The following is a 26,295-nucleotide window of genomic DNA, read 5'->3' on the forward strand; positions in this document are numbered from 1 at the left end:
CCGCCTCCACCCTGGACCCTCACGCAGTGCCTGAGGATGTGGGCAGAATTCGGGTCACATCCCAGCCGCTCAGCCCAGGAGATAGAGGATAAATGACCTCTCTCTCTTTCCCAAATTGCTTTCTTTGGGCTGTCACCAGCGATTTCAAACAAGGGGGTGGGGGTGGGGGTGGGACTATGTTGGTGAAAACCTTTGGAGGGAAGGAGGAAGGATGAGTGGGGAGGAGGGGGAGCAAGGCCTGCCAAGTGCAGTTCTCTCCCAAGCACCTAGAGAAATCCACCCCCCACTGGAGCCAGCCTCCTCTCCAGTCCACAGCCCAGCCTCTGGTTACTGGGGAGGGGGATGCCTTGACTCTTGCCAGCCCCATGGGCACAGGTCCCAGCACCCACTCCTGACCCATGCTTAGCATGGAAGCACTTCGGCACAATTTAGAAATAGACAATTTATTAATCGAAGCAGCGGGTATGCAGAAGAGGTGCTGAGATTGACGGCCAGGGATTGGTTTGAGCCTCGCCTGTTTCTAGAGGTCATCTCTGAGGCTCAGGAATAAATGGGCCCAGCGTTCCGCCCCTGCCTACCCGCTAAAAACTAATACATAACGTTTAATTTACTGTCTCCATAGTGGAGCTGGCCATTTTTCACATAATAATATTGGATTAAAGGCATTCATTCACCAGCCAGGCAGAGAGAGCAGAGAGGGAGACAATGATGGTGGAAGGAACCCTAGGATGAGAGGCAAAGGACTTGGGTTCAAGTGTCATCTCTGTTACTTAATTACCTGTGTGGACTCAAGCAAGTACCTTGACATCTCAGGACCTCAGTTTCCCATTCTATGAAATAAGGAAGTTGGAGTGATCTCAGAGGCTCCTCTTAGCTCTAAGTTCCGTGATCCTAGGGTGAGGAGCCTGGGGCTTTGAGTGGAAAGCAGGGTTCTTGACTTTTCCCTTCTCTGTGGAACAGGTTGGCTGACCCTCGGCTGACCTGGGAAGGACTGAGCATTCTGCTTTCTCCTTGCAGGCTCATCCTTCCTACCTTCTCTAGACCTGGGTATTGCTTTTGTTCCTAGAGTCAATCTGGGCCAGCCAGGGCCCTCAGAAAAAACCAGGGTTGAGGAGTGACCCCCAAAGGGTATAAGCACCACCTTCAGTCACAATGAAGAGCTCACAGTCCTAGGAGAAACAGCCAATCCCTGGAGTTTCAGGTATCAGGGTCAGCCTGAGCCAGAGCAACCCAAGAAGGGGCAGGTCAGCCTGGGTGGAACCTGGACTAGAAAAAAATGAAGGGAGTTTGTTGGAGAAGAGGTGAGACTTCCCCTTCTGGGCCCCAGAGACAGGACCAGTGGGTGGGGACAGAGACAGGTTAGGAGGCAGATTGAAGTTCCATGTCAGGACAAACTTCCTAATGATTACAGCTGCCCGAAGTGGAGCAAACTACACAAGCATTTCCTCTCACTGGAAGGCTTTGATCCAAGGCTAGGTGCAAAAACTGGTCCATGACAAATCCTACTTTAAGGTTGGAAAGGCACTTATCATAAGTTATATCATTTGATCCTTACAACTTCCCTGGAAGGAAGGTGCTCTTATAAGCCCCATCTTACAGGTGGAAGAACTGAGTCACAGAGAGGTTAAGTGACTTAGCCAGGGTCACACAGTTTGTATCTGAAGCAGGACTGGCACCATCTTCCTGGCTTCAGGCCCAGAGCTCTAGTCACTGCCCTCCCTAGCTGTCTGATCAATGAGATGATCTGGGTAAAGTGCTTTCAAAATGGGAGCTTGGATTCTTCCAGTTCCTATACTTCTATGCCTCTCACTGCAGCCAAGCTAGCTTCTGAAGTCTCTTCCAGAAATTCTGAGGAGATGCTGAGAAAGTTGGCTTGGGCCAGAAAGAGAAAGGGGGCAAATGACCACCAGACCTGGCACCATGAGGGTGAGGCAGAAAACCTTGCCTCACTTGGAGCCATGGGGGTGGGGGGGTGGCAATAGCCATTCTTTTAATAAGTATTTATTAAATACCTACTGTGTGGTATACCACTGTACTGGGTGCCAAGGCCATAGACATGACAATGAAATAGCCCTTGCCCTCAGGGATCTTATGTTCTCTTAGAAGGATCTATTGATGTACACACATTTACATTATATACACACATGCATTATATACACATGTACACATTGTTCACATATACATATGTATGTACACACATGTATGCACTACATATACATGTGTGGGCACATGCCATTTTCTATATCCACACACATATATCCACATGTACTATATAAACACACATGCATATGTATATATGTGCACATATGTATTATATGTTCGTGTGTGTACATGCCCTATATGCAGTATATGCAGCTATTTGTGTATGCACACATACAGTATGATACATACATGTATGTATGCTCATGTATGTGTATATACATTCATGTCCATGAGTGTGTATACAAGTATACATTATATATACACACGTGTGTGCATGCACACATGTATACATTATATGTATGTATACATATGCATACAATATTTATACACACATACATATGTATCTGTATTCTGGGTATATATATATAGCCCCTGGAGCTGAGCTTTGGAAGAAACAAAGGATTCTAAGGGTGAAATTGAGAAACAGAAAGGCATCCCAAGCTTTGGGGACCCCCTGCACCATCTGTAAAAAGGCATGGAGGCAGTGAAGTGTAATAGGTCTGGATGAAGCCAGGTTGAGAAAGATTTCACTGCCAAATGAGAAGTTTGTATTTTATCCTAGAGGTCATAGGGAGCCACTGAAAATCTTTGAGTAGAAGAGAGACATGGTTAGACTTGTATGTACTTCAGGGACTATCATTTTGGCAGCTGTGCAAAGGAAAGACTGGAGGCAGGGAGACCAGTTAGGAAGTTATTAGAGTAGTCCAGGTGAGAGGCAAGGTGGGATATGTACCAGGGTGGTAAGTGTTAAGCACAGAAGGGGGTTTAGAGGAAAGAGGTTCTGAAGACAGAAATGACAGTGCTTGGTAACAGATTGGATATGGGGGTGAAGGCATTTGAGGAGTTGAGGATGAGTCCTAGGAGGCAAGCCTGGGTACCTTGGAAGATGGTGCTGCCCTCACCAGTAATAGGAAGCTTGGAAAGAGAGGAGGGTTTGGAGGGGAAAGATGATGAGTACTGTTTTGGACATGGTGAGTTGAGGTATCTCTTCAATAACCAAAAGACAGTCAGTAATGAGGGGTCTAGGCAACAGGGACAAGGGGTAAGGAGGGAGACAACAGCTGGATATGTAGAACTGGGACTCATGTGCAGAGGGGTGATCACTGAACTCAATTTCTTCCTGAAGGCTATCTGACCTCCTGTCTTTCCCTCCATCCCCTCTCTCCTAATCTGAGATAAGAGATAAAAAAGAGTGATTACCAAGTCATCAGCAAAAATGCACTGGGCCTCTACTCTGTGTTGGCAGGTAGAGGAGATCTCATCCTGGGATAGGGTCCGACTTTTGGAGTCAAGGCCAGGTACCATTGCTTCCCAACTATGTGACCCTGGGCAAGTCCCTTTCTTTGGATGGGCTTGAGTTTCCTCCTCTGTGAAGCAAAGATGAGACTGTCACTCTCTCAGTACTGGGGTAAAGTTGTGATATTAGGCCCTTTGAATCCAGCACCCTGGGACTGGAAGGTGTGGCCTTGCAACTGATCATTAAAGCCTAACATCCTGGTCCTTGGTGCTGTCTGCTGGATTTAGGGGTCTAGGGGAAGCCTGACATGGAAAAGAGAAAGCCTTGAGCTGGGGAGAAGGGAGAGGAGACAGGAAAGCTGTGTTTAACTGTGTGTAAGACTCCTTGTGGGGAGAGACCCTCATTCTGTGACCTAGGAATACTGAGAAAAGCTGGGAGCTGTCCAGCAGTAGGATGAGCTGCCTGGTGAGGCAGAGGGAGAGGCAGGAGCCTACTCACTGGAGTTCTTCAAGAAAAGACTGGACAACTACAAGGCAATGCATGTGTCCTAGATAGTTTTTCCGTTCTAGGTCCTTTCCAGCTCAACCTTCAAATGAATAAGCCCCTCATCCTGGTCCTAACGGAGCTCCTATAGAAGCCCAGGGCAAATTGCGATGAGGTCCCTCAGACCCAGGCTGAGTTCAGGCAGAGGGAAGATTGCTGAGTGACCCTGGGCAAGGCACTTCCTCTCCCCCACCCCAGCCCTGGGCTTCAGGCTCCTCACTGTGCAATGGAGGTACTCTATTAACCCTCCTCCACTAGCCCCTTCAGAATCTGTTGGATGCAAAGCATCTCCGCCTTACAATGATGAAGAAGTAGATGCATCCATATTGATATCATCAGTCCTGCCTGGGGAAATCAGGGAAGACTCTCTGATGGCAATGGCACCTGAAATGGGTTTTGAAGGATGGTAGCATATGAACAGAGTCTGTTCTCAGGCCCATAATGAGATGGGCCTCCCAGCAGAAGGGTCACTGACATTCAGATGGGGAAAAAAAAGAACAAACCCTGCCAGATGGGCCACCAAGGGAAGGTTATAGGAAGGGTGGAAGAATCTGTGTTCCAGCCCCTACCAACCTCCCTTCTTGTTTTTATTGTCCCTACAGGCTCTCTTGTTATCAGCCTCGATCAAGCGAGAAGGGGACTCGCCCACAGCTTCTCCACATTCCTCAGATGATCTGCACCACTCTGACAGATATCAGGTGGGTCTCAGAACCTCACACATGTGCAGTACTCCCTAGCAGGAGGCAATCTGCTAGCATGGGAGCAAATGAGTCCATCATTCCCATGCCCTAGAACTGGGGGGCTGGGGGTGGGGAGGGGGGAAGATGCATCTCTGCCTCTCCCACCAAACTGTACCCTCTCTGTCCCCTCCAGAGTAGGCTTTTTGGTGGTTCTGTATACCCAGCCCTCTAACCCCTGGTTGAAGATGGGGAGTCAGGATGGCAGCTTTGGGCTAAGCTAAGGAAAGAGGGAAGAGGACTTTCCCAAGACAAGGCAGAATTTTTCAGGCTAACACACCTGCAGGCACCAATAGGGGGTTCTGTAAGAAAGTCTGAAAGTTCTGGGTTGTCTTTGTAAAGATAGAAAGCAGGCAGGCACTGAGGAATCAAACCCTAGGTTTTGGCCCTGGTTACTCCCACCCCCAACAGAAGGGGCATAGAGGAACCAGAGCTGGGGTTCACAACCACCATGCAGGATGTTGCCAAGACCAGGCCTGATAGCCTGGAAGCCTCTTGGGCCAAAGGTAAGTTTTTCAGGAGTGTTAGTGGAGGGTCCTTGAGGGTAATGGAGGCATGCCTCCCCTTCTCCCTTTCACACTGACCAGGGTCACAGGCTCAGGGCTACTAAAGCCTGTGAATGTCAATGGACGAGAGAAGTAGAGTTGAGTCTAGGCAGGGCAGTAATTTGGGAGACCTCTACCCCAAAAAAAAAAGGCTGAGAATGTTGTGGGAGCCAGGACAAGAGACAACAAAGCAGCCTTGCTTCTGCTATCTCCCTGGTTCCAGGGAGGGAAAGTCAACAAGTCACACACAGAACTAGAAAGAACCTCACATCAACCATCCCCAGTCTGTAACTTCCCTGATCCATCTCTGCCAGTGGGCTCTTGTTCTCAGGGAGTTCACAGGGGTTTGGGAGAGTCCCTCAAAAAGAGGCAGCCAGAGGCAGAGAAATGGATCCAGAAGACAGAATGAAGAAGGAGGAAGAGGGGAGAGGAGAAGAGAGGACAAAAGAAGAGAAGAGAGAACAGGAGAGGAGAGGAGAGAAGGGGAGAGAAGGGGAGTGCTAGATCTGGAGTGAGGAAGACCTGAATTCAAATCCAGCCTCAGACACTTACTGGCTGTGTGACCCTGGGCAAATCATTTAACATTATTTGCCTCAGTTTCTTACCCATAAAATGAACTAGAGATGGAAAAGGCAAACCATTCCAGTATCTTTGCCAAGAACACCCCAAAAGAGTGACAAAGAATTGGACATGACCGAAAAACAACAAGACTTGAGGCAGTGGGCTTCCAGAGATGGTCTCCTAAGAGCACATGTCACACCCTAGGATGAGTCCTTTATGCCTCCTGTGTTGCAGCTGAGGAGAGCTTTGGCTCTGTTGGCCTCCTTGTCATGTCCAGTCCACTAAAACCTCAGGTTTTTTTCAGAAGAGCTATTGTCTTCTACCCAGTTCTCTCTCATTGTGTAATTGTAAAGTTGATTTTTTTTAAACCCAAGTAAAAGACTTTACACTTGTCCCTATAAAATTTCAGTCATCTTAGATTCAGCCCCATGCTGTAGCCTGACTGTGACATCAATGCATAAGCTGTCCCTCCCAGCTCAGGGTTCCCTGCAAATGTGGTAGGTCAGTCTATCAACCAGCATTTACTAAGTATTCACCATGCACGGGTCATTGGGCTAGGTGTTTGGGATATATAAGCAAAAGGGAAATGGGCCTTGGCCTCAAGGAGCTGACTTTCTATTGGAGGAGGATGAGATTTGTTCACATATAAGGAAATAAGCAGGGGAGAGTATACCAAGAGCAAGCAAAATATAGAAGTGATTTTTCAGGGGCAGAATGTACATATGGAGTACGTAGGGCAAAACTGCCCAAGCCTAACACAGACAGATCCCTGAAACGCTCCCCTGGAGACCTCCATCCAAGTTGACATTTAAGTTTTCATGGTGGTGACTCATTGGATCCAGTCATTTAACTAGTTTCCAAGTCATCTAAATGTCCCCTATCACCTACAGGCCATCTCTGTCCATCTCTTCTGCATGAGAGACTTTGTCAAACAATATAGCTGCAGTATTCCCCAGATGGATCAGTCCAGTAGTCCTGTCAAAAGGAAGTTAGGCTGATCTGACCCTCTCTGGCCCTCATGGAGCCCAGCTGATCCTTTCAATCTCCTTTCCTGGGATAGATATAGAGAGGTATCCCACACTAGGGGAGAACCCTCTAGCCATGAATCCCCTACTGGATTCTTTCTAGCTGTGTAATTATGACAACTTCAGCCTCAAGTTACCTTAGCTGTAAAATGTAGGTAATAACCACTGTCACACCTGTTCCCCAGGGTGGTTGTGAAAATGAAATGAGATCCTGTCTATAGGGCTTTTGGTAACCCTTAGAGTGCTCCAGAAACATCCTGTATCATTAATTTCTCCCAAGCCATCACTTTATAGGGACCACTTTAAAATGATGCCAATAACTGAAGCCTCCTCTCTTTGGAAAGATCAGGAAATGGTTGCCTTCCTCCAGGCCTGGGGCATCTCTCCCATCTTCCCTAAGCTTTCAGGGATCAGCATCCAGCAATTCAGAAACTGAGGCATTTTTAGTTCCTTTGGCCTGGGCAACTTGAATTTGTCCAGCTCTGTCTTGCCTTCTCTATCCAAAGATCATCCTCCATGGAACAAAAAATGGAAGTATTTCCTGCTTTCCTCTATCTGTTGTCTCATCCCACCTCCCACCACTATCCTATCCCAAGCCATGGCCCTATCCCTTTCTCTTGCTCACTCTGTAACTACCCAAGCCTTGCCCCAAGGAGGGCTCTGCCCTGCCCAGGAGTCCCTTTTCATGTGAAGAAGCCACCTTCCCCCCCACCTCCTATCATACAATATCACAGGGACATTCAGAAAGAGACATGGAAAAAAAAAAAACAATGAGAGATAGAGAAACAATGAGTAAAGAGGAAGTGGGGCAGGAACCAAGAAAAAAGTGATAGATATAGGAGACAGAGGGAGAGGGACAGAGAAAGGTAAGAAGACAGAGAGAATTGGCAACAAGAGAGAGACAAAGATGGGTAAAGGAATGAAAAAGCATTTAAATACCTACTATGCGCATAGCACTGTGCTCAGTACTGCCAGCCCCTGCTGTCAGTGAGCTAAGAGCCTAATGGGGAAGACAATACAGAAAGGAGGTTTCAGCTAAGCCCAGGGGAAAAGTCCAATAGTCTTTTGAGTGTGGTGACAAGGTAGATAGATGGAAATGCATCTTCTTTGATATTATTTCCACTGATAAAAATCCTGTCTGTTTCTGCTGTTGAACCATCTGAGAGGGTCAAAGACTTAGGGGCCAAGCACTTTCTTTTCCAGGGCTTCAGTTGACGTGGGGCCAAAGTCCCAGCCGAGGCAGTCACCAGTTTCCATCTGCACAAGGGCTGCTGCCCTGGATGGTGGCCTGGGTGAGAGGTGCTGCTGTTGCTGGGTTTCTTATCCTCCCAAATGAGCCTCAGGGGACATGGTTATTGACATGGTGGCTGGGGGCTGATGCAAAGAAAAGCAAATAAGAGATGACCGGGTACAGAGCAGAAGGAAAGAGGTTAAGTGGTAGACAGAGAAATACAAGTAGAAAAAGGGGGAGAGAAACACCATTGTGTCTCAGACTAACAGAACAAGACACAAAGGAAGAGAGAGAGAGACAGAAAGAGATATGGAGAAAGTGAAGATGCAGGAGAAAAGAGAGACCAAGAGAGGGGAGGGACAGGGTGAGAGAGACAGGGAGGAATACAAAGAAAGACAAGACTGAAAGAGAGCAAGAAGGATACAGACAGATGAGGAAGAGATTAATTCAGCAAACACTGATCAGACAATTATTGTGTGCTAGGTGCTGAAGGACACATGGCTCCTTCCTTCAAGGGACTTGGAATCTAAAGGGGGCTAGGATATACAACATTGCCTGTTGAGTGCATCAGAATGGTACAGAGAGCTTTGTGATGGCTCATTCACTGGGGGAGGAGGGAGGTCAAGTCATTGCCAACTGCCTTGGGACAGGCTCCTTGAGAGATAGGCCTAGTAGTGAGTCATTACAGGGCAAGGAGGAGGAAGGCATTCCAGGGAGAAGGACCAGTGTGAGCAAGAGGCAGTGGGAGGATTCGGAATATGAGTATGTCATGCAGACACAGTCAGTTTGGCTGGCATATAGGGCACATGGATACATGAAGGGGAGCAGTTACTAAGTACCTACTATGTGGAAGCTAGGTCCTAGACTGGGCAAGTGCTAGGGCTATAGTTACAAAGACTAAAACAATCCCAACTCATCATCTCTAATGAGAAAGATAACAATGACATATAAGTATTGTTCAGCTATTTTAGTCTTATCGGACTCTTTGTGACCCCATTTGGGGTTTTCTTGGCAGAGATACTGGAGTGGTTTGCCATTCCTTTTCCAGCTCATTTTACAGATGAGGAAACTGAGACAAACTGGGTTAGGTGACTTGTCCAAGGTCACACAGCTAGTGTCTGAACTCAGGTCTTCCTGACTCCAGGTCTGGTGCATGATCCACAAGCTGCTCCACATATAAGTATACATAGCATAAATATAAAAAGAATAAGTATCAATCCGTGCAGAATAGTGAGTCACAAAGTAGTTGGGGCAGGAGGGCATTGGGGTAGGGCGGGATTCATGCAGACAATGGTGCTTGAGTTGTCCTGAAGGAAGTGATTCTAAGAAGTGAAGGTGAGGAGGGACTGGATTCTGGGTGTGGAGGCCAGGCCAGTGCCAAAGCATGGAGTTGAAATAAGGAGTATCTATTGATTGAGAGGCACAGAGAGAAGGTCTGCTGGGCTGGATCATAGAATGTAGATGTGTAAGTAGTGTCCAATGAGAGGTTGGGGCCAGGTTTGTAATGTTTTAAAAATGAGCTTGGGAAGTAAATAATAATGAGGAGGAGAGATGACATTTCCATAGTATTTTGAGGTCAGCAAAGTACTTTTTCTGCATTATCTCCTATGACAATGACAGTTTAGGGTAGCATCAGGGTGCAGACGGTTTTGAATGTCATTCAGTGGAGTTATTGAAAAGAGCTAGGGAACCACTACAGGATTTTGAACAGAGAAGAGGAGAGAGGGACAGAGACAGAGAGAGACAGAGACAGAGAGAGACAGAGACAGAGAGAGACAGAGACAGAGACAGAGACTATAACTTCCCATGGGCCTCATTCCTCCTCAGCTGAGGCCTTCTCTCCTTGGGCCAAGTGGAGGCTCTCTGGATGTCATGGAGAGGGAATTATTGTTTCCAGGTCCTGGTCTGGACTCTATGGGGATATGAATGAGGAACTCATGATTCCTACCTTCATAGGCTCACAATCTAGTAAGACCAACCACATACATATAATGATAATGGAGATCACCAAGCTGGACAGGGAAAATGCCCATGGAATAAGAGAGTGAAGGGGTATCAACAGATGTGGGAGCTCAAAGAAGCAAAAGAGGAATAGGGAGGGTTGCTAAGGGGGCTTCCTAGAGATAGTACTGGAAAGAAGAAGAGGAAAATACCTAGGAAATAACTGGACAAAGATTCAGAGGCAGGAAATGCAACTGAAAGTTCAAGGAACAGCATTTCACCCAGTTTGATTGAAATGCTGAATACTTACAAGTGAGGAAATTATCACCATCATCCAGCCAAAAGGTGATGAGCGACTGAGCTGGAAATCCAAAGGTGAGGATCATAGAAGCTCCAAGGTGAGAGAGATCCCAGATCATCCAAAGGAGAAGTACAAATTGAAGCCTTTTCCCATTTATTTGCACACTAAAGTAAGTCACTCCCTTGGTGGGGAGTAAGGTAAGGGATAAAGACTTAATAGGAGGCAGGACAGTTGGCATGTTACCTTCCAGGCCCACAGATCCAGCTCTAGACCTGGTCCCAAAGCTGATACATAAAGGCCTGGGGGGCTGGCCATGGGATGTAACGGGACTGGGACCCAGACCAGACAGATGATTCAGTGCCCAAGGCCAAGGACAACAGATACCCAAGGTTCTATGGCGTGAGGTCAAGACAAGGGTGAGACCTCAGGACAAACAAGACCCAGAGAGATGGCTTGGTACATCACTTTTGAGGGGGGCAGATCCAGAAGGACCCTGATAGGCAGGTCCATGACTGATAAAATCAGATACATGAGGTTCCAAGGGATGTACCAGGGCTGGGTCAGAACCAGACCGAAGCAGCCAGAGGCAGCCTGAAGACTGATAATTAAGTTCCAAGGGTTGGACAGGGTCAGAGTCAGATTCAGACTGGAAGTTCGGGTGGATCCATACTGGTAAACATCAGAGTGGGAAGGTGGTGGGGAGAGCCAGGCCCCACTGTTGATATGCGTAATGATACACCACTGATACATCCCATTGTAAGGCTTTGTCAAGACCCATAGGCCCTGAATTGATGCACATTAATACATCACACGGCAGGGGGAGGGGGGGGTGACAGACACCTCCCCATGACTGATACATATGGATACATCGTCTACGGGCCCAATGTTTGATACATAATGACAAGTCCTGTTCTAATGGGTAAGATCAGACTCCAAGATCCCACGTTGATACATAGCAATACATCACGTTCTAAAGGGGTGGGGCGCTCGCAGATTGATACATAATGACAAGTCCCCCCTCCAAAGAGGGAGCCCCAGGTGGATACATAGCGATCGGGGGTATCTGTCACACACAGCCCACCCCGCCCAGGCTGGCACGTACACACGGATTCATGGCATTCTAAGGGCCCAGTGGCTGACACGTAATGACCCGTCCTGCTCTGTGGGGCGGGTCACACCCGCCGATGCAGCACCGCCTAAGAGGGCCCGGAGCTGAGGGGGCAGGGTGGGCGGCTACAGGCGGACGTTCCCGGTTCTGGGGGGCGGGGGCGCGGGCGGGCTCGCAGACACCCCCCCCCCATTCTGAGGGCCCCACAGCTGACCCACGCTGATGCGCGCTGTCCCAAGGCCTGGCCGGCCGGGGTCAGCCGACCTTCGGACACGGCCAGCGCCTAGGAGAGGGACAGGCCCCACCGGGGGAAGGGGGTTTCCCCGGGTCCAAAGGGGCCGCCCGCGCGCCGCTGCCCCGCCCCCTACGGGCGCTGCCCGTGACCTCTTACCCCGGGCGCGCGGCGGCAGCGGCGGTCACGTGACGAGGGCCAACATGGCCGCCGCCGCTGCTGGGAGCTGAGGCGGCGCCGCCGCCGGGCAGCCGCGGGGAATCCGCCCGCATCGGCGGCGCGGGGGCCGGGGGCGGCTATGCCGAGGGCCCGGAGCCGCGGGCGCAGCGGGGCGGCCGGCGTGGGCGGCGGCAGGAGGGAGGAAGTAGGTTTGTTGACACGGGCCGGGCCTGGGGGAGGGGCGGGGGCGCCCCGGGCAGGGCAGGGCTGGGGAGGGGGCCTCGCCCCCGGCGCCCCACCGCCCCACACCCCGCCTCACCGCGCTCCTCTCCTTCCCTCCGCTCCCCGCTGCCGCCGCCGCCGCGCCGCCCGCCCGGATTTCCCCCTCAGACCTTCCTGAGAGTGAGAGCCAACCGGCAGACCCGGCTGAATGGTGAGTCCGGACCCGAGAGCCCTCCCCGGCCTGGGCGTGCACCCAAACCGCCCGCCACTCACTGATACGCGGGCTCGGTGGGATGGGGCGCCGGAAGGCACCTCGAGAGCTCCAGAGGCCAAAGGAGCACCTTTGACAGATGGGGAAACTGAGGCTCAGAGCCCTTAGCATCTCAGATCTGCGGTCGGAAGAGACCCGAGAGGTTTTCTAGGCCTCCTCCCTCATTTTGCAGAAGAGGAAACTGAGGCCCAGGAAAGGGAAGGGACTGGTCTAAGGTCACTGGGGTACTACGTAACAGCCAGGATTTTCACCCAAGGCTTCTGCCTCTACGTCCTCTCCCTTGAGGGCACAGGGCTAGTCCTCTGCGGAGTGGAGAGCCAAGCCTTCACTGATCCTACTTTCAGGAGCCTTCCCGCTTCTCTTGGGGCAAGAAGAGGGAACCATAGCACATTTGGGGGACCACCTCCAGGCCCAGGCTGCTCCCCTTGGCGTGCTGATGTTGGGTACAGACATTTGTGGTTCACCACTCCTCTAGAAGGGATTCTAGAATCCCTTCCCCCCAGACCCCTGACACAGGCAGTAGGGAGAGGCCCAAGGTGACTTGACTGGGATCCCCAGCTTCAGCTAGATTCCCTACAGTGGAGCAAGACAAGGAGAGTCAGCTCCCCTGCTCTTTCTTTCTGCTGTACCCTCGCAGCCAGGAGCCGCCGCTGATAGCCAGACCTTGCCTAGCTCGAGGCTTCAAGCCAGGAAAGACCTAGGCTGAAATCTTGTCGCTGCCATAGTGACCTAGGGAAGTCCCTTCTCCTTAGCGACGGGAGGTAGCTGGCTCCCTTAGGACTCGTCACTTGAGGGAAGTTCCTCACTGGGCATCCCTTTCCACACCAGTGACATCATGGATCCAAGTGAAAAAACAAAATACACTGCTTGCTGCCAGGCATAAACAAAACCATCCTTACCCTCCCCCAGCTTAATCTCCCTGTGGAACAAGGGGCTTAGTGGGTAAAGTAAGCAAACAAAATGTTCACAAAATGGTTTTGAGGGGCTGAGTGAGAATTGTGTCTGAACCAGACTATAAAGGGAGCTGGGGGTCCCAGGAGGCACAAGTCAGTCAAGTCTGTGAACATTGATTAAGCACCTACTAAGTGCCAGTACTGTACTAAGACTGGAGATGAAAAGAAAGGCAACGAATCAAGCCCTGATCTCCCAGAGCTCTAGTCTAAAGGGGAAACTACATGCTTATGTGTGTACACAGGGGAGAGGCTCCAGAGAAGGTGTTAGCATTAAGAGGGATTCAGAAGGCCTTCTTGCCAAAGGTAGGATTTAAGCTGAGATTTCAAGGAAGCCCAAGGGGACTAGATGAGGAGGCACAGCCAGGCCCTGGTGCCTGGAGTCAGGAGATGGTGTGTCCTGCACAAGGACAGCCGGGCCAGTAGCTGGATCACAGAGTGAGAGGAGGAGAGGATGGTGTAAGAAGACTGGAAAGGCAGGAAGGACCTTGGAAGCCAAACAGAAGATTTTGTATTGATCCCCAAGGTGATAGGGAACCACAGAAGTTTATTGAGAGGGGTGTGAGGTGACTTTAGGTAAGACAGCTGAGGGGAGGATGTATTGGAGGCTTGAAGCAGGCAGACCCAGCGGCAGCTGTGGCAGCTCAAAACTCGAAGTGATGAGCACCTGCACAGAGTGGGAGGAAGAAGGGCAGAGATTCAGATGTAGAAGTGAAATCCACAGGCCTTGCCAGCAGATTGGGGGATGGGGAGTCAAGGACAGTCCTGACATTGTAAGCCTGGAGTGACTGGAAGATTAGTGCCCTCCCACCCCTCGCAATAAGGAAATTATAGAGAGGGGAGTTTGAGTTCTCTTTGGGATATGTTGAGCTTGAAATATCTGGAACATCTTGTTCAGAATATCTGATGAACAGTTGGAAATGTGAGACCAAAACTCAGGAGAAACATAAAGACTGGACAGATAGATGTAAGAATCATTTCCATAGCACCAACAGGTAAAACTGCGGGCGCCAAGGAGACTAGCAAGTGAGAGTTTAGCAGGAGAAGATGGATTGTCCCAGGCCAGAGTCTTGGGGGCTTGCCCTGGAAGAGGATCGGGCAGCAAGGTGGGAGAGAGCCATGTCAGGGACGAAAAGAGGCTGCTGGGTAGTGTCAGGGCTTGGTCAGGAAGCACAAGGATGGAGAAAAGGCCTTGGACAGTCTGAGCAGGGACCACGGGGCAGAAGATTGAATGTTGAGGAAGAGCACGTAGGTCAGTTTGGCTGGAACATGGGACATTTGAGGGGAAGAAATAGCAAATCTACCTAGAAGGATGGACTAGAACCAGCATGGGAAGGGTTGGAGTGCCAGACCATGGGTTGGTGTCAGGCCACAGGGAGCCACTAAAGCTTCTTGAGTGAAAGAGTTATCTGGTCAGACATTACTCCCAGGCAAGTCACAGCCACTGGCTCTGCAGCTGCAGGGAGTCCACAGGACACGTCTACACACATACCTCCCTCTAGGCAGAGGACCATGGAGAGATGATTTAGAGTCAAGTCTAATAGCTTCAATGTACAGATGGGGAAACTGAGGCCCACAGAAGCAAAGGGATTTGCCTCAAATCCTACAGGCAGTAAATAGCAAAGACTTCTTCCTCTAGTTCTAAAGCTAGTGCTTTTTGCACTGTTAAGGAATCCCTTTATTCCTCCTGTATCATGATGCAGGCAATAGGCAAGAGCCCTAAGGCCTGCCTACAGTGGCCAGTGTCAGCCACCCAAGTATCTCTCCTCTGGGGCAGAGGAGTTGAGAATCCTTCCCCTCTTGGATCCCTGGGCCAGGATGCTCATCACCACTGGCAGGGCAAGCCATTCTGAAAGCTTGACCCTGCTGCCTCTCCAGCTGGCTTGGCCCACCCCAGTGCCGGAGAGAATTTCTGCACTAGCTACCTTTCCTGCAGAACATCCTCATGGAACCATCTCCTGCCGGGACCCCAGGCTTGTCCAGGGGAGCCCCAGAGTGAGAGACAAGACAAGATTGGGAAGAATGAAGAACCAGCATCCCACCCCCTAACCCCCCACCCCCACCCCCACCCCCCCACCCCCGCCACCTTGAGTTTTCCCTTTGTGAAACCTGTGGGAGATGATTACACACCCAGTTATGCCCCAGGGCCCACATCTTTTCTGCCCCAAGTATCTCCCAAAGCCAAGGGTCTGCTGGCAGTTTCCTCCCCAAGGCCGTGATGGTAGCCAAGGACCATGGTGCTGAGCTCAGAGACTGTCTCAGGTCCCTTTCAGCTCCAGCATTGGAGATAATGTGATAAACTCTTTGTGCCCACAGAGTACCTGGCAGATCTGTCAAGAGCATCTCAGCCTCTTGGCCTTGACTGGGACCTTACAGAGGAAAGGGGAGAATGGGCCGCCCTCGTCCCTGGACAGGTGGTCTCTTCTGCCCCAGCCTCCCACCAGGCCCGGCCCCTGGGGCACTGGCAGAGATTTCAGGACAGTGGAAAGAGTGGGGGCTTAGCATCCCCAGGACACACATCAGTCATTTACTACTTTTGTGACCTTTGGCAAGTCATCTCAGCCACACTGAGCCTCAGTGGGCCACATTGTGGCTGCTTTGGTGACAGCCAGAAGTAAGGGGGGCCCCAGGGCTTAGGGCAGGGAAACAACTGGGAACATGGATAGCCTTGGCTAGACCATCCTAGGGGTGTCCCTGGGGAAAGCTCAGGCTGTGTGGGAGGAGCCCTTAGTGCTCTGGGGCTATCCCCATAGTGACTTTGATTGCCATGGATGCCAAGGTGGGCCTCTCCAACCTGCCTGGGTCACAGGGTCCAGGTAGGAAGGGGTTAAGCATGTGCCTCCCCTCCCAGTGACAACAGGGAAGGCAGACTGGCTGGGACGGTGGCTCTCCAAGGGTCCTCTGACAGCCTAATCATCATTATTAATGCTAATAAACATTAGTGAACTCCTCACCTCCCAGCAGAAGCCTGGGTCCCCAGGAGCTGTCAGTGGAGAGACTGAAAAGAAAGCAGGCCGGGGTGGGATTTGGGGGAGAGAGCCCCCACCACACCGCACCCCCCAAGTGCTACCCCTTCTTTCCTGAATTCTGGAGCTCTAGGGCTTGGCGAGCTGGAAGAGGAGAAGGATCAGTGAACTAATTAGAAATGATTGTTCTTTCAGCATTAATTAGCTGTGCCGTAGGCTCTCTGGTCCACAGCCCCTGCCTCTCAGGCCACTCCCTCCCCTCCTCCATGATTGAAAGTGATGGTCCTCTGGGGAGCACAGAGCTCCCAAGATGCACCTGGGCCACAGCTGGAAGCCTTCTACACAAGTGACACTTTGTGACTGAGCAGTCTCTGAGACCCTTTGGCCTCAGTCTATTCCTCTGTAAAATGGAGTTGCTTTTAGTAGAGACAGCACAGTACAATGGGAGGATCTCTGGGCTTGGTTTGAGTCAGAAGACCCAGGTGTGAGTCCTTTCTTGACCTTAGGCAAGTCACTTAAAAGTCTCTTGGGGCCTCAGTTTCTTCATACGTAAAATGGGCAAACATTTTATAAATCATTTCTCTGGAAGAAATTATTGAACTGTATAAATTCTTAGGTCAGATTGGAACAAAGTCTAGCAAAGATCTGAAAAAACTTCCAATCAGCAGCTTGCCCACTGTGTACCCAGACAGCCCAGTGCATGGCACACCATGCTGTCCACCCTCTGGCAATTTTCACTCTCTTGCCATCAAGCTCCCAGGTGTGTGATTTCAGGGACTCCCTCTGTCCACTCCTAACTCCTGGGGTGCAGAACCCCTAGATAGCAACCCCTCTCTGCCCAGCCTCTGTCAGTCCAGCTCCCTGAAGAACCTTGAGCCTCCATGCAGAGGGCAGATATGGGGGTAAGCAAGAGCCAGGCATCAACTGGCTGGACTTCAGGGGCCTGGGCATCATTGGGGCCTTGTGGTTGGTTTTTCTGTGTAGCTCGAATTGGGAAGATGAAGCGTCGGAAGCAGGATGAAGGCCAGGTATGTCCCCTGTGCAGCCGCCCCCTGGCAGGATCGGAGCCCGAGATGAGTAGGCATGTGGAGCGATGCCTGTCCCAGGTAGAGGTGCCACGGCCTCCCCCCCTTCCTCCCTCCACCCCCACTCCCGGTGTCCTGGCAGGGCAGGGCTGCTGTCCACTGGCATGCCTCTGTGCCTTGGAGGGTGGGAGAAGGGAGAGCTGACCCTGGTGGGAAGGGCATGCCCAGCCCCATGGACCCCAGCTGCCTGCTCTGCCTCCTCAGAGGGAAGGCTCCTGCGTGGCCGAGGACGACTCTGTGGACATCGAGACTGAGAACAGCACCCGTTTTGAAGAGTATGAGTGGTGTGGGCAGAAGAGGATACGGGCCACCACCCTCCTGGAGGGCGGCTTCCGAGGTAAGGGCCTCTGAGGCCAGAGGCTCTGAGCATATTAACAGCCTCGGCCCAGTGGTGGGAGGGGGGGGAGTGACGACAGGAAACGGGTTGATCAGCCCTGGTGATGCATCGAAGGTGACAGCTCAGGCGGCTTAGCGCCCGCATCAAATATTAAAGGGACGGTTATGCATTTATCACTCCATCCCTTTTAAGGTTGATAAATGAGAATCCAGCAACCCGCTGCACACCTCCAGCGCTTCGGGCCCTCAGGGCTCCCAGACAAACACATTTTATGTTTCCCTTCTTCTCCTTGTTCTCAGAGTCAGGGAAATCAGTTACAGAGGAAAGAGTGAGTTATGGCAAAATTTGACCTGCCGTGAGCTTTATTGGTGAATGTAATTTTAGCTCCAAGCCTGGCTCTTCGCCCTCAGCCTGACCTAGGAAGGAGCTAAGCCACACAGCTTCCTCTCCCCTCACAGCTCCCAGGTCATCTCAGGCCTGGGGTGCAGAAGACCCCAGGACTGGCCACAGACATTTCTGAGACCCCAAGGGGAGTAGTTGGTATCATTGGCAGAGATCTTAGACCTATCTGTGGTGATCTCTTGATTGTAGTAGGGTGGGGGGGAGCAGAATATCTCCCACACCTATTAATAATTTAAGTAGCAATACTTGGAGATCAAAGCTGAGCCTTCTCAGCCATCTCTGGGGGCATAACCAGTCCTTAGACTGGAATCTGTTGTCAGCCAAGTTGGGACTGCTGCGTCCACCGGGCCCAAGGGAGAGGCTCATTCCCCTCCTGGCTTCTGGTAGTACAGATGGACACCCCACCTTTGTCTACCTGTTATGGGAAGCCACAGTAAGATAGGCACTCTATGGAATGGGCAGGGCTTGGCACAGCCCAGGAGAGTATCATGCCAAGGAAGGTCCAGGCCACCATCAACAGGTTGTGTTAGGAGAGGCAAGCATCTCCCAAGAAATCCCAAATTGGGATTTCCAAAAGCATCTGACCACCACTGCCTGAGGGGCTGGTCAGTGAGGGAAGCCATCTGCTTCCCAGCCACCCCTAGCCCTGTCAAAGACTGCTGCCCCAGCAGCGGAAGGTGCTGGACCAGGCATTCTTTCTCTTCCCCCAGCCCCCACCCCAAATGGGTCAGGTCTGGTCTAGCTCCTTGTTGGGAAAGGAGGGGGAGTGTAGTAACCCGTGCTACAGATGGGAGACTGAGGCACTAAGCCCAGAAGCTGGTGGAGTGGGATCATAGGATCATAGAGGTCCTAAGAGGCAATCAAGCCTTTGTTTGATGGTGGGGAAGCTGAGGCACAGAGATGTTAAGCAACTTGCCTGGGCTCTCACAGCTAGGAATTGTCTGAGGAGGGATTTGAACCCAAGACTTCCTGACTCCATGGCCAGAGCATTCTCTCTTGTCACCCCACTGGAGAAAGGATGATACTGTGGAAGGAAAGCCAGGCCCCAGCCCTGTACCTTAATTGCTGTGTGACCTTGTACAGTCTGTTTCCCTTCAGTAGATCTCAGCTTCCTCCTCCTTCAAAAGAGGGGCTTGGCCTGGATGGTCTTGGGGTGCTGTGCCAAAAAGCTCTTGGAGATGCGTAGCTGTTCTCCCAGGCATGTTGTGGGTGGGGGGCAGCCTCGCATCTCCAAGGGGCATGCAGTGGCTCTCACCCCAGGGAATTGTAATTCTGTCATCACCCTCTCCCCTGCAGTGCTGCGGACACCTCGCCTTGCCAGGGTGCCTGCTACACGGCACGCTTTGAGGTTGTCTTAAAAATACAAACCAGCTGGGCATTTCTGGCCCCAAATATTTACTCCATAAGGTTCTCCCTTTAAAGAATTCCCAAGGGGGGGCTCAAGAGGGGCTGGTCTTTGAAAGATTCAGCGAGTGCACACGTCTGTGTGTGACTTGAAAGGAGGGGGCTCCTTTATCTACAGAAAAGCGCACCCGCTTTCCCTGACAAGCTGCTGTCATCTCTTAACCAGCTTAGTGCAGTCAGAAGGCGAGCCCACTTGAAACACTGTTTTACACAGGGATCAATGGCAAGACACAAAACCAGTGGTGGAGAAGCAGGCGAGGGAGGGAGCCTAGCCTGATAGCACCAGGCCACAGGGGAGCCTTCTGAGACCCCACTGGAGCCCGAGCAGCCACAGCCCATGAAAGGCCTGCCGCAGAGGCGGGTGCTCTGGGGGGGCCCGGGCGTGGTCCTCAGGGATGGAGAGCATCGATCGCCCCACCATGAGCTGAGCCTCAAGCCTTGAGTTGGGAGCCCAGGCTGGCGGCCGCGTGCGTAATGTGATTGAAAGGCAGTTAAAATGGCGGTGACCTTTTCAGGAGGAATTAGATTGCCTGCCAAGACCAGTTAGAGGGAGTGATAACGCCAGCTTGAGGAAGCTGTCCAACAGACTTCAGAGAGAGAGTGAGCCACAGACAGGGACAGAGACACCTGATGGGGCAGAGGACAGCCTGGGAGAATTAGGGATCAGACCCTGCTCCCTGCTCATCCTCTGTCCCCTCCCCTCTGGGAACTTCTCTTTTTGAGCCTGTCAGTTGTCTTGAAAATGACCCGCCTGCCGGTGTGGGAACAGCAGGTCTTGGGACAGAGGCAGCAGCCACCTGTTCGCCCTGATGGAGCCATGATCCCACAGGGCCTCAAGGTGGCCTCATCTGAGGAATCACAAGACTCCAGGGGACTAGAGAAAGATCCCCTTGGACCCTGCCTAAGGAAGGGAACACTTCTGAACCTGGGGGAGTCATGGGGTGCCAGCCAAACTTGAGGCCAGCGAGTATGCCCTCCTCCCACGTCTCTGCTTCCTTGGGGGCTGGGAGGACTGGTGAAGGGGAGGCTTTGAAGGGCCTTCCCTGAAACCAAAGACAAGCTTGTGCCATGTAGTAAGAGGCATTGAGGCCTGAGGCTCTTGACGGAGACTCCCCAGATGACCTAGGGCCAGTTCCTTCCCCACTCTGTGCCTCAGTTTCTTCCTCTCTAAAATGAGGGGGCGAGGCTCCCTTCCTGGACATGTCCCCATAGCTGCCCAGACCCAGAGAGGGTGAAATGCAGAGGGGGCTTGTCTCCTGTTGGGAGGTGGGCTCATGTGACTGCAGCTCCCTGAAAGTGAAGGTCACACCAGAAAGAGAAGAGATAGGCCAACCCCACCTTGATGCCAGATACAGGAACAATGAGATGGAGAGATCTCCCAAGAGACAGGCCAGGAAATGGAAGGGACCTGCCTGGGACCCCGAGTGCTTTCAGCCAATGAATTGGGAAGCCTATACTTAGCCCTATCACCAAGCTTGGCAGAAAAGGAAAAAAAAGTCTGTCTGGGAATAGAGCCGTCCTGGGCAGCTTCTAGCCATCTTCTCACTGCACCCTGGAGACAGCTCCTGGGAGCACGCGGCTTCTCAGGGGAGGAGCCAGGCAAGGGAGGCCTCATTCACCTCTCACTCGAGGACAACACAATGTCAGGGCCACTCTGGGATCGTCGAGTGAAAAGCTGGTGAGACAGATGGTCTGTCAGGCCTGAAGCCCAAGCCTGGGGGGAGGGGCCTGATGATGTGGCACCTGCCTTCTCTGAGGCAGCAGTGGCAGCCTGGCTCCCCACCCTCCACCCAGTGTGGCAGAGGCCATGGCTGCCACCCCTGCTATCTGGCATGGGAGATGGCAGGTGTTGGAAGCAGCTAGCATCTGCCTTTGTTGTAGATGCTAAGGAGTGACCTGGGGATTGGGAAGAGGAGGGGGAGGAGGTATGTTCTTCTAGTAGAACATACCCTCTGACCTTCTGGCCCCAGTGTGGAGTGTGGCTGCTCACTGCTCAAGTGACACAGTTGTCGAGTCAGGGGCAGTGAAAGAAGCAGAGGCTGGGGGATCGGTAGGCTCAAACGTCGCCTCCTGCCTGTGTCTTTTCTGACGTGCGCCAGCGAGTGAGGCAGTGAAACGCATTATCGAGTGGTGCCCGGAAAGTGGCTAACTGCGTTTGACACACGCCAACTCCCTGCCTCCACACTGGATAATTGCATTGTCAACTGCTCAGCCAAGTGGCAGGTGACAGACACTGCCGGCCGATTGATTGTCCCGGCATCGCCCAGGCCGGCTCTGAGGACTGTCAGACCCCAATCGATGGCGTTTACACAAGCCACCACAACGGCATCGGTAACTAATTTCAGCTGGAAATTCGTCTGTAGCCAACACCCCAGCCTGCCTCATCCCCTCCAGTCCCATCCTGTCTCACACACACACACCCAGTGGGAGGGAGGGGCAGCTCCTTCTGGCCCTCCCCCTGCTCCATTTTGGTGCAGCAGGTGAGGAAATCAATGGGGGCTTTTTTGTGGTCACAGATTCCAGGACATTACCACACCAAGCTCACACACATCTCTGGTTTCCCAGTCAATATGCTGATCAATTGATTAAATTAACACTGACTTTCTTCTTACTGGCCCAGGAAAAAAATTAGTTTGGAGGAGAGGGGATTATTTTATGAAATTTAGACCTTGTTATCATTTCAGCGCCCACCCTTCCCTCTCCTAGCTCAGTGCTCATTTCAGGATCTTGTCATGACAGGGTTGGGCCCAGCTCCCAAGCTTCAAAGCTGAAGCTGCTCCAGTTGGGGTTTCTCTTGCCTTTTGGGCCCTCCCATGGTGCCCCCCACCCACCCATGCCTCTTACTAGTGGGTCACTGGGTTGAGATCCCAGACTGGAAGAGCCCCAGAGCACCTGACCAGGCTTTCATGCTCAGCAAAAAGATCCTCCCTCCTTGCTTTTAGAAGTCATGGAGCAACAGCCCTGGGCACAGAGATCAGTCATTCCAAGGTAGCAGGAATTCGAACAGTCATCCACTCCCACCTCCTTTACCAGAGATGGGAGAGGTCCCCTTCTTTATGCCCCAAGGAGTAGTCTGTGGTCTGGGCGTAGCCAGCCTTTCCTGGAGCTTGGGGAAAGAGCTTGCTGTGGTCAATCTTTCTGTAGTTGGGCCAGGCATCAGAGCAGAGCCTATGGCAGGGCTAAGATTGCTTCCTAGGCCATCTTGTCTACAAATGCTACTTTGGAATATTTCAACAGCTGAGTGTAAAAAGAAGATTCAGGACCTTTCCAGGCCAGGGGGCCGTCTGGGGAATCCGCATAAAATGACTTTACGACCATTTCTTTTTATTGGGATGCTATGAGAAGTCAGCAAGTGACATTTCATTAAGAAAATAAAGTTTAACAGGCCAGGGAGCAGGGTGCATATAGACTTGGCAGGATTTTGTCAAAATGTTTGGGGAGATAGAGGGGGGCACCGTCCCCTGGAGGGTGGGGGGAATGCCATCTGTCAGCCTCAAGCACTAGCCCATGGACTGTCTCACGGAAGGCCAAGCTCAGCGATCATGTGATCCTAGACCTGAGAGATTTTCATCTGTCCCACTCATTTTACAGAGGAGGTAGCTGAGGCCCCGAGGGCCTAAAGGACTTGACCAGGGTTGCCCAGGTCATTGGTAGCAGAATTGGGGTTTGAACAGGAGTCTCTGACTTAGGTCTAACAATCTTTCTAAAGCTTTGAAGCTCACTGTCTGAGCAAGAGAAGCTGGGGCTCAGGCTCACACAGCCCTGAGAAGGCCACCCTGGCCTCTCTGAGCCATCCAGGTAAGAGCAGAGCAGCAGAGAGTGTGTGCACCCCCCTCAAACTAGCTCTTGTACCATCAGGAGAACTGGAGGTGGACCATAGGCCAGCTGCTTCTACAGCTTTGTTTACAGGTTTCAGGAAAGGAGAGGCCATGGGGGGCTTGAAAGGCGAGGCGGAGTTTGTTAATGATTTGGGGCTCTTAAACACCTTTGGGGTATTTATTTTAAATCGTTTCCAAGAAGCTGAGACCCCTCTAACCCCGCCTGAGCGGGCAGCGGCAGGCGAACAGCCGCCAGGAGGATATGAAGTTGACCTCATCACTCGTCACTCACTGAAGGTGGCCCTCGGCTTCCGCAGCCCCTGGCAGAAGCAGGAATAACTTGATTTGGTGAGCGTCGGGCCAGCAGCCCCCAGAAAGCTGTGTGTACACAGTGCTGGGGGCTGGGGGGGCTGCAGCCATCCTGATAGGTATATCCTGATTGATGGGGGAGTTTGTCTCCCAAACTGTCAGTGGGTTTATGGAGGTGCCACTCACTGGTGAAGCCGAAATTGCTTCTCAGAGCACACCTGGCCAGCCACAGGACCCATGGAAATGGCTGCCAGCTGCCCATTAGCTTTTTTCAGAATGGGAGTGGGGTGAAGACACCTGCCCTCCTCCCTCCCTCCCTAAAGGACCACAGGTAATCTGATCTCTAGAGTAGCCCAGAGACCTGCATTATGTAAACATTCATTCAACAAAACTTTGTTGGACATCTGCCCATTGTATATATCTTGATTCTTTGAAGACTCATTTCTCTGAGGGTGGGTGGACAGTGAAAAGTGCCCAGTGGCCTCCCTAGGACAGAGGGTCTATGAAAGCTTGGTGCTGCAGCCAGCAAGGGGCATGGCATGGCCTAGAGCCTTTCCCTCCTGATGGTGTGTTGTGGAACCAGAAGACCCTGGCTGCCTATGTAGCAAGGCCATCATGGGCCAGTGTCCTTCAGGAGCATGGGGCCCAGGCACTTGGGAAGAAGGGAAGGAGCAGGTGTGAGCATGTATCCCACTGGGGCCATTCTCCCTACCAATGTGTGACTGCTCTTGTCCAGGAATCTGGTCTGAATGAGGCAGGATGAATAATTAATGGCAGGCAGTTCAGACACCAAATATTTGAGCAGCTGCTTGGTGATTTTGCTGGCAGAGACCTTGAGGCAGAACCAAGAAGCTGGGCCCCTGGGGTCATGGTGACCCCAGCTGTGGCAGAGCAGGGCATCCCTATTGGGCGCAACCTGTTCAGATCTGCCCTCCAGGCAAGGTGGCCCACGGCGCTCTCAGGTGTGAGGGAAGGAGAGCCTGAAGCACCCATTTGGCCTTCAGAAAGTCAGCACCTCCGTCTGCAGAATGGGGGTAGGTTGGCCAGTGAGTATGCAGGATTTGAGCTGATAGTGAGACATTGCAATGAAGGCCTGGGAGGGCCTTGGGCTGTCTATCCTGTTATCTCTTCTCTTCATAGGTTCTCAGAATCCTTCCTGAGTTTTACCTCTCAGGGCCCTATTTGGAAGCAAGGCCAGGGCCGGAACTAGTGGGCTGCACTATACTCTGGGTGCTGCGCCATAGGGGAGATTACAGAGCTGGACTCTGGTGGCTGGGCAAAGGCCCATGGGAGCATCATTGATCAGGGGGCCTTGATTGCCAGGCCGGAGGAGTTGGGCCTCTTGGGAGTCTGTCAAGGGTCACTTAAGACTCAAGTTCAGCCCTGATTCCAACATGCGTGTACACGGTAAGTGACTTGCCTTTCTCATGCCCTGGTATCTGTCTCCCCACAGGTTCTGGCTTCATCATGTGCAGTGGCAAAGAGAATCCAGACAGTGATGCTGACCTGGATGTAGATGGAGATGATACCTTGGAGTACGGGAAGCCCCAGTATCCTCTGGGGCACATTTGGGAAGGGCAGAGCACACTGGCTGCCCTTGATCCATTGGGTGGCCCTGTACGTGGTCCTTGTTGTTTACCTAGCTAGGGGCCCCAGGGGAAGCCCAGCAGCCACAGCCCCACCCAAAAGGAATCCTCACTCGAAGGGCTTGGGGAGCCCCTTCCTCAAAGCCTTCCCCGTGAGCCAAGGCTTGGTCTTGGTGAGCAGAGCCAGTTTTCTCCACCTTAAGGCTGCAGCCTTACATTGCTTGGAGAGACCCCGCTGCCCCAGTCACTTCCCACCCATCATTTGGGAGCCTCTTCACTCAGCTAATGTGATCCTGGGACTGGCGTGTTCTGACTTAAATGCTGGCTCTGGCCAGGCTGATTTGGAGGTACTGAGAGGCCAGTGAAACATCTGCCGGGCAGTATTTACCTTAACTTACGTCCAGATACACTGAGGCTGATGTCATCCCATGTACTGGTGAGGAGCCAGGTGAAGCCAAAGAGAGAGAGGCCCTCAGGGGGGCCGTGCTGAAGTAAGTACATAGGCATGGGGGGGGGGCTACTGCCTCCTTGTGGAAGCCATGTGGAACACTTGCTGGGGCAACTCCCATCAGTGTCTCTCCCTACTCCCCCACCCAAAGGCCTCACTGCTCCCCTCTTCTGTTTCAGTGGCGGCACACCCAGTACTCGGATAACACCAGAGTTCTCTAAGTGGGCCAGCGATGGTGAGTCTTGAACTTGGAGGAGGGGCAGCCTTAACAGCTGAGCCTAGCCCTGGTCCTGCTGGCAGGGGGAAGGACACAAGGACATTGACTGCCTTGTCCCCTGCTGTGTAGCACTCCCCATGGGCCCCCCAGCGCATCCATCACCTGCTACTCTCTTGTGTCGGCCCCTCACCCTGGGAACTGTGGCTGAGGCAGTACAAAAGGGTACCTGAGCAGAGGCCTCAGAAGGAAAGAATTAGTGCCAGCCCTACCAGGGAAGCCACCCTCTGCTCTGAGGACCTGGCTTCCTGCTTTTCCTCTAACCCTTGGGCCAGGGCCAGGATTCCTATCCAATCTGGTCAGGAGCTGTCCAGCAGCTAGCACCCCTGCTCTGGGGATGAGGCTGTCTGTCCTCCATCTGATCTCATGGGAGCAGCCCCTCCATAGCCCTGATTGGGAAC

The 26,295-nt window shown here is 52.2% G+C and overlaps 1 protein-coding gene across 5 annotated transcripts in view; it reads left to right on the top strand.

Annotated features, from left to right (window-relative positions):
- RNF220 (ring finger protein 220) overlaps positions 1–26,295 on the top strand; it is a 244,075-nt gene that overhangs the window by 207,362 nt on the left and 10,418 nt on the right. For 2 of the 5 annotated variants that reach the window (XM_072649191.1, XM_072649192.1), the window contains exons 4-10: positions 4,585–4,680; positions 12,213–12,255; positions 17,216–17,337; positions 17,521–17,653; positions 25,040–25,136; positions 25,577–25,663; positions 25,800–25,855. In XM_072649191.1, the coding sequence (XP_072505292.1) occupies positions 4,585–4,680; positions 12,213–12,255; positions 17,216–17,337; positions 17,521–17,653; positions 25,040–25,136; positions 25,577–25,663; positions 25,800–25,855 (634 nt within the window). Of the gene's footprint in view, positions 1–4,584; positions 4,681–11,922; positions 12,028–12,212; positions 12,256–17,215; positions 17,338–17,520; positions 17,654–25,039; positions 25,137–25,576; positions 25,664–25,799; positions 25,856–26,295 lie in introns of those variants that run through there. The other 3 variants (XM_072649193.1, XM_072649194.1, XM_072649195.1) reach the window with 2 other exon arrangements.

The sequence above is a fragment of the Notamacropus eugenii genome, chromosome 2, assembly GCF_028372415.1.
Source record: "Notamacropus eugenii isolate mMacEug1 chromosome 2, mMacEug1.pri_v2, whole genome shotgun sequence".
NCBI lineage: Eukaryota > Metazoa > Chordata > Mammalia > Diprotodontia > Macropodidae > Notamacropus > Notamacropus eugenii.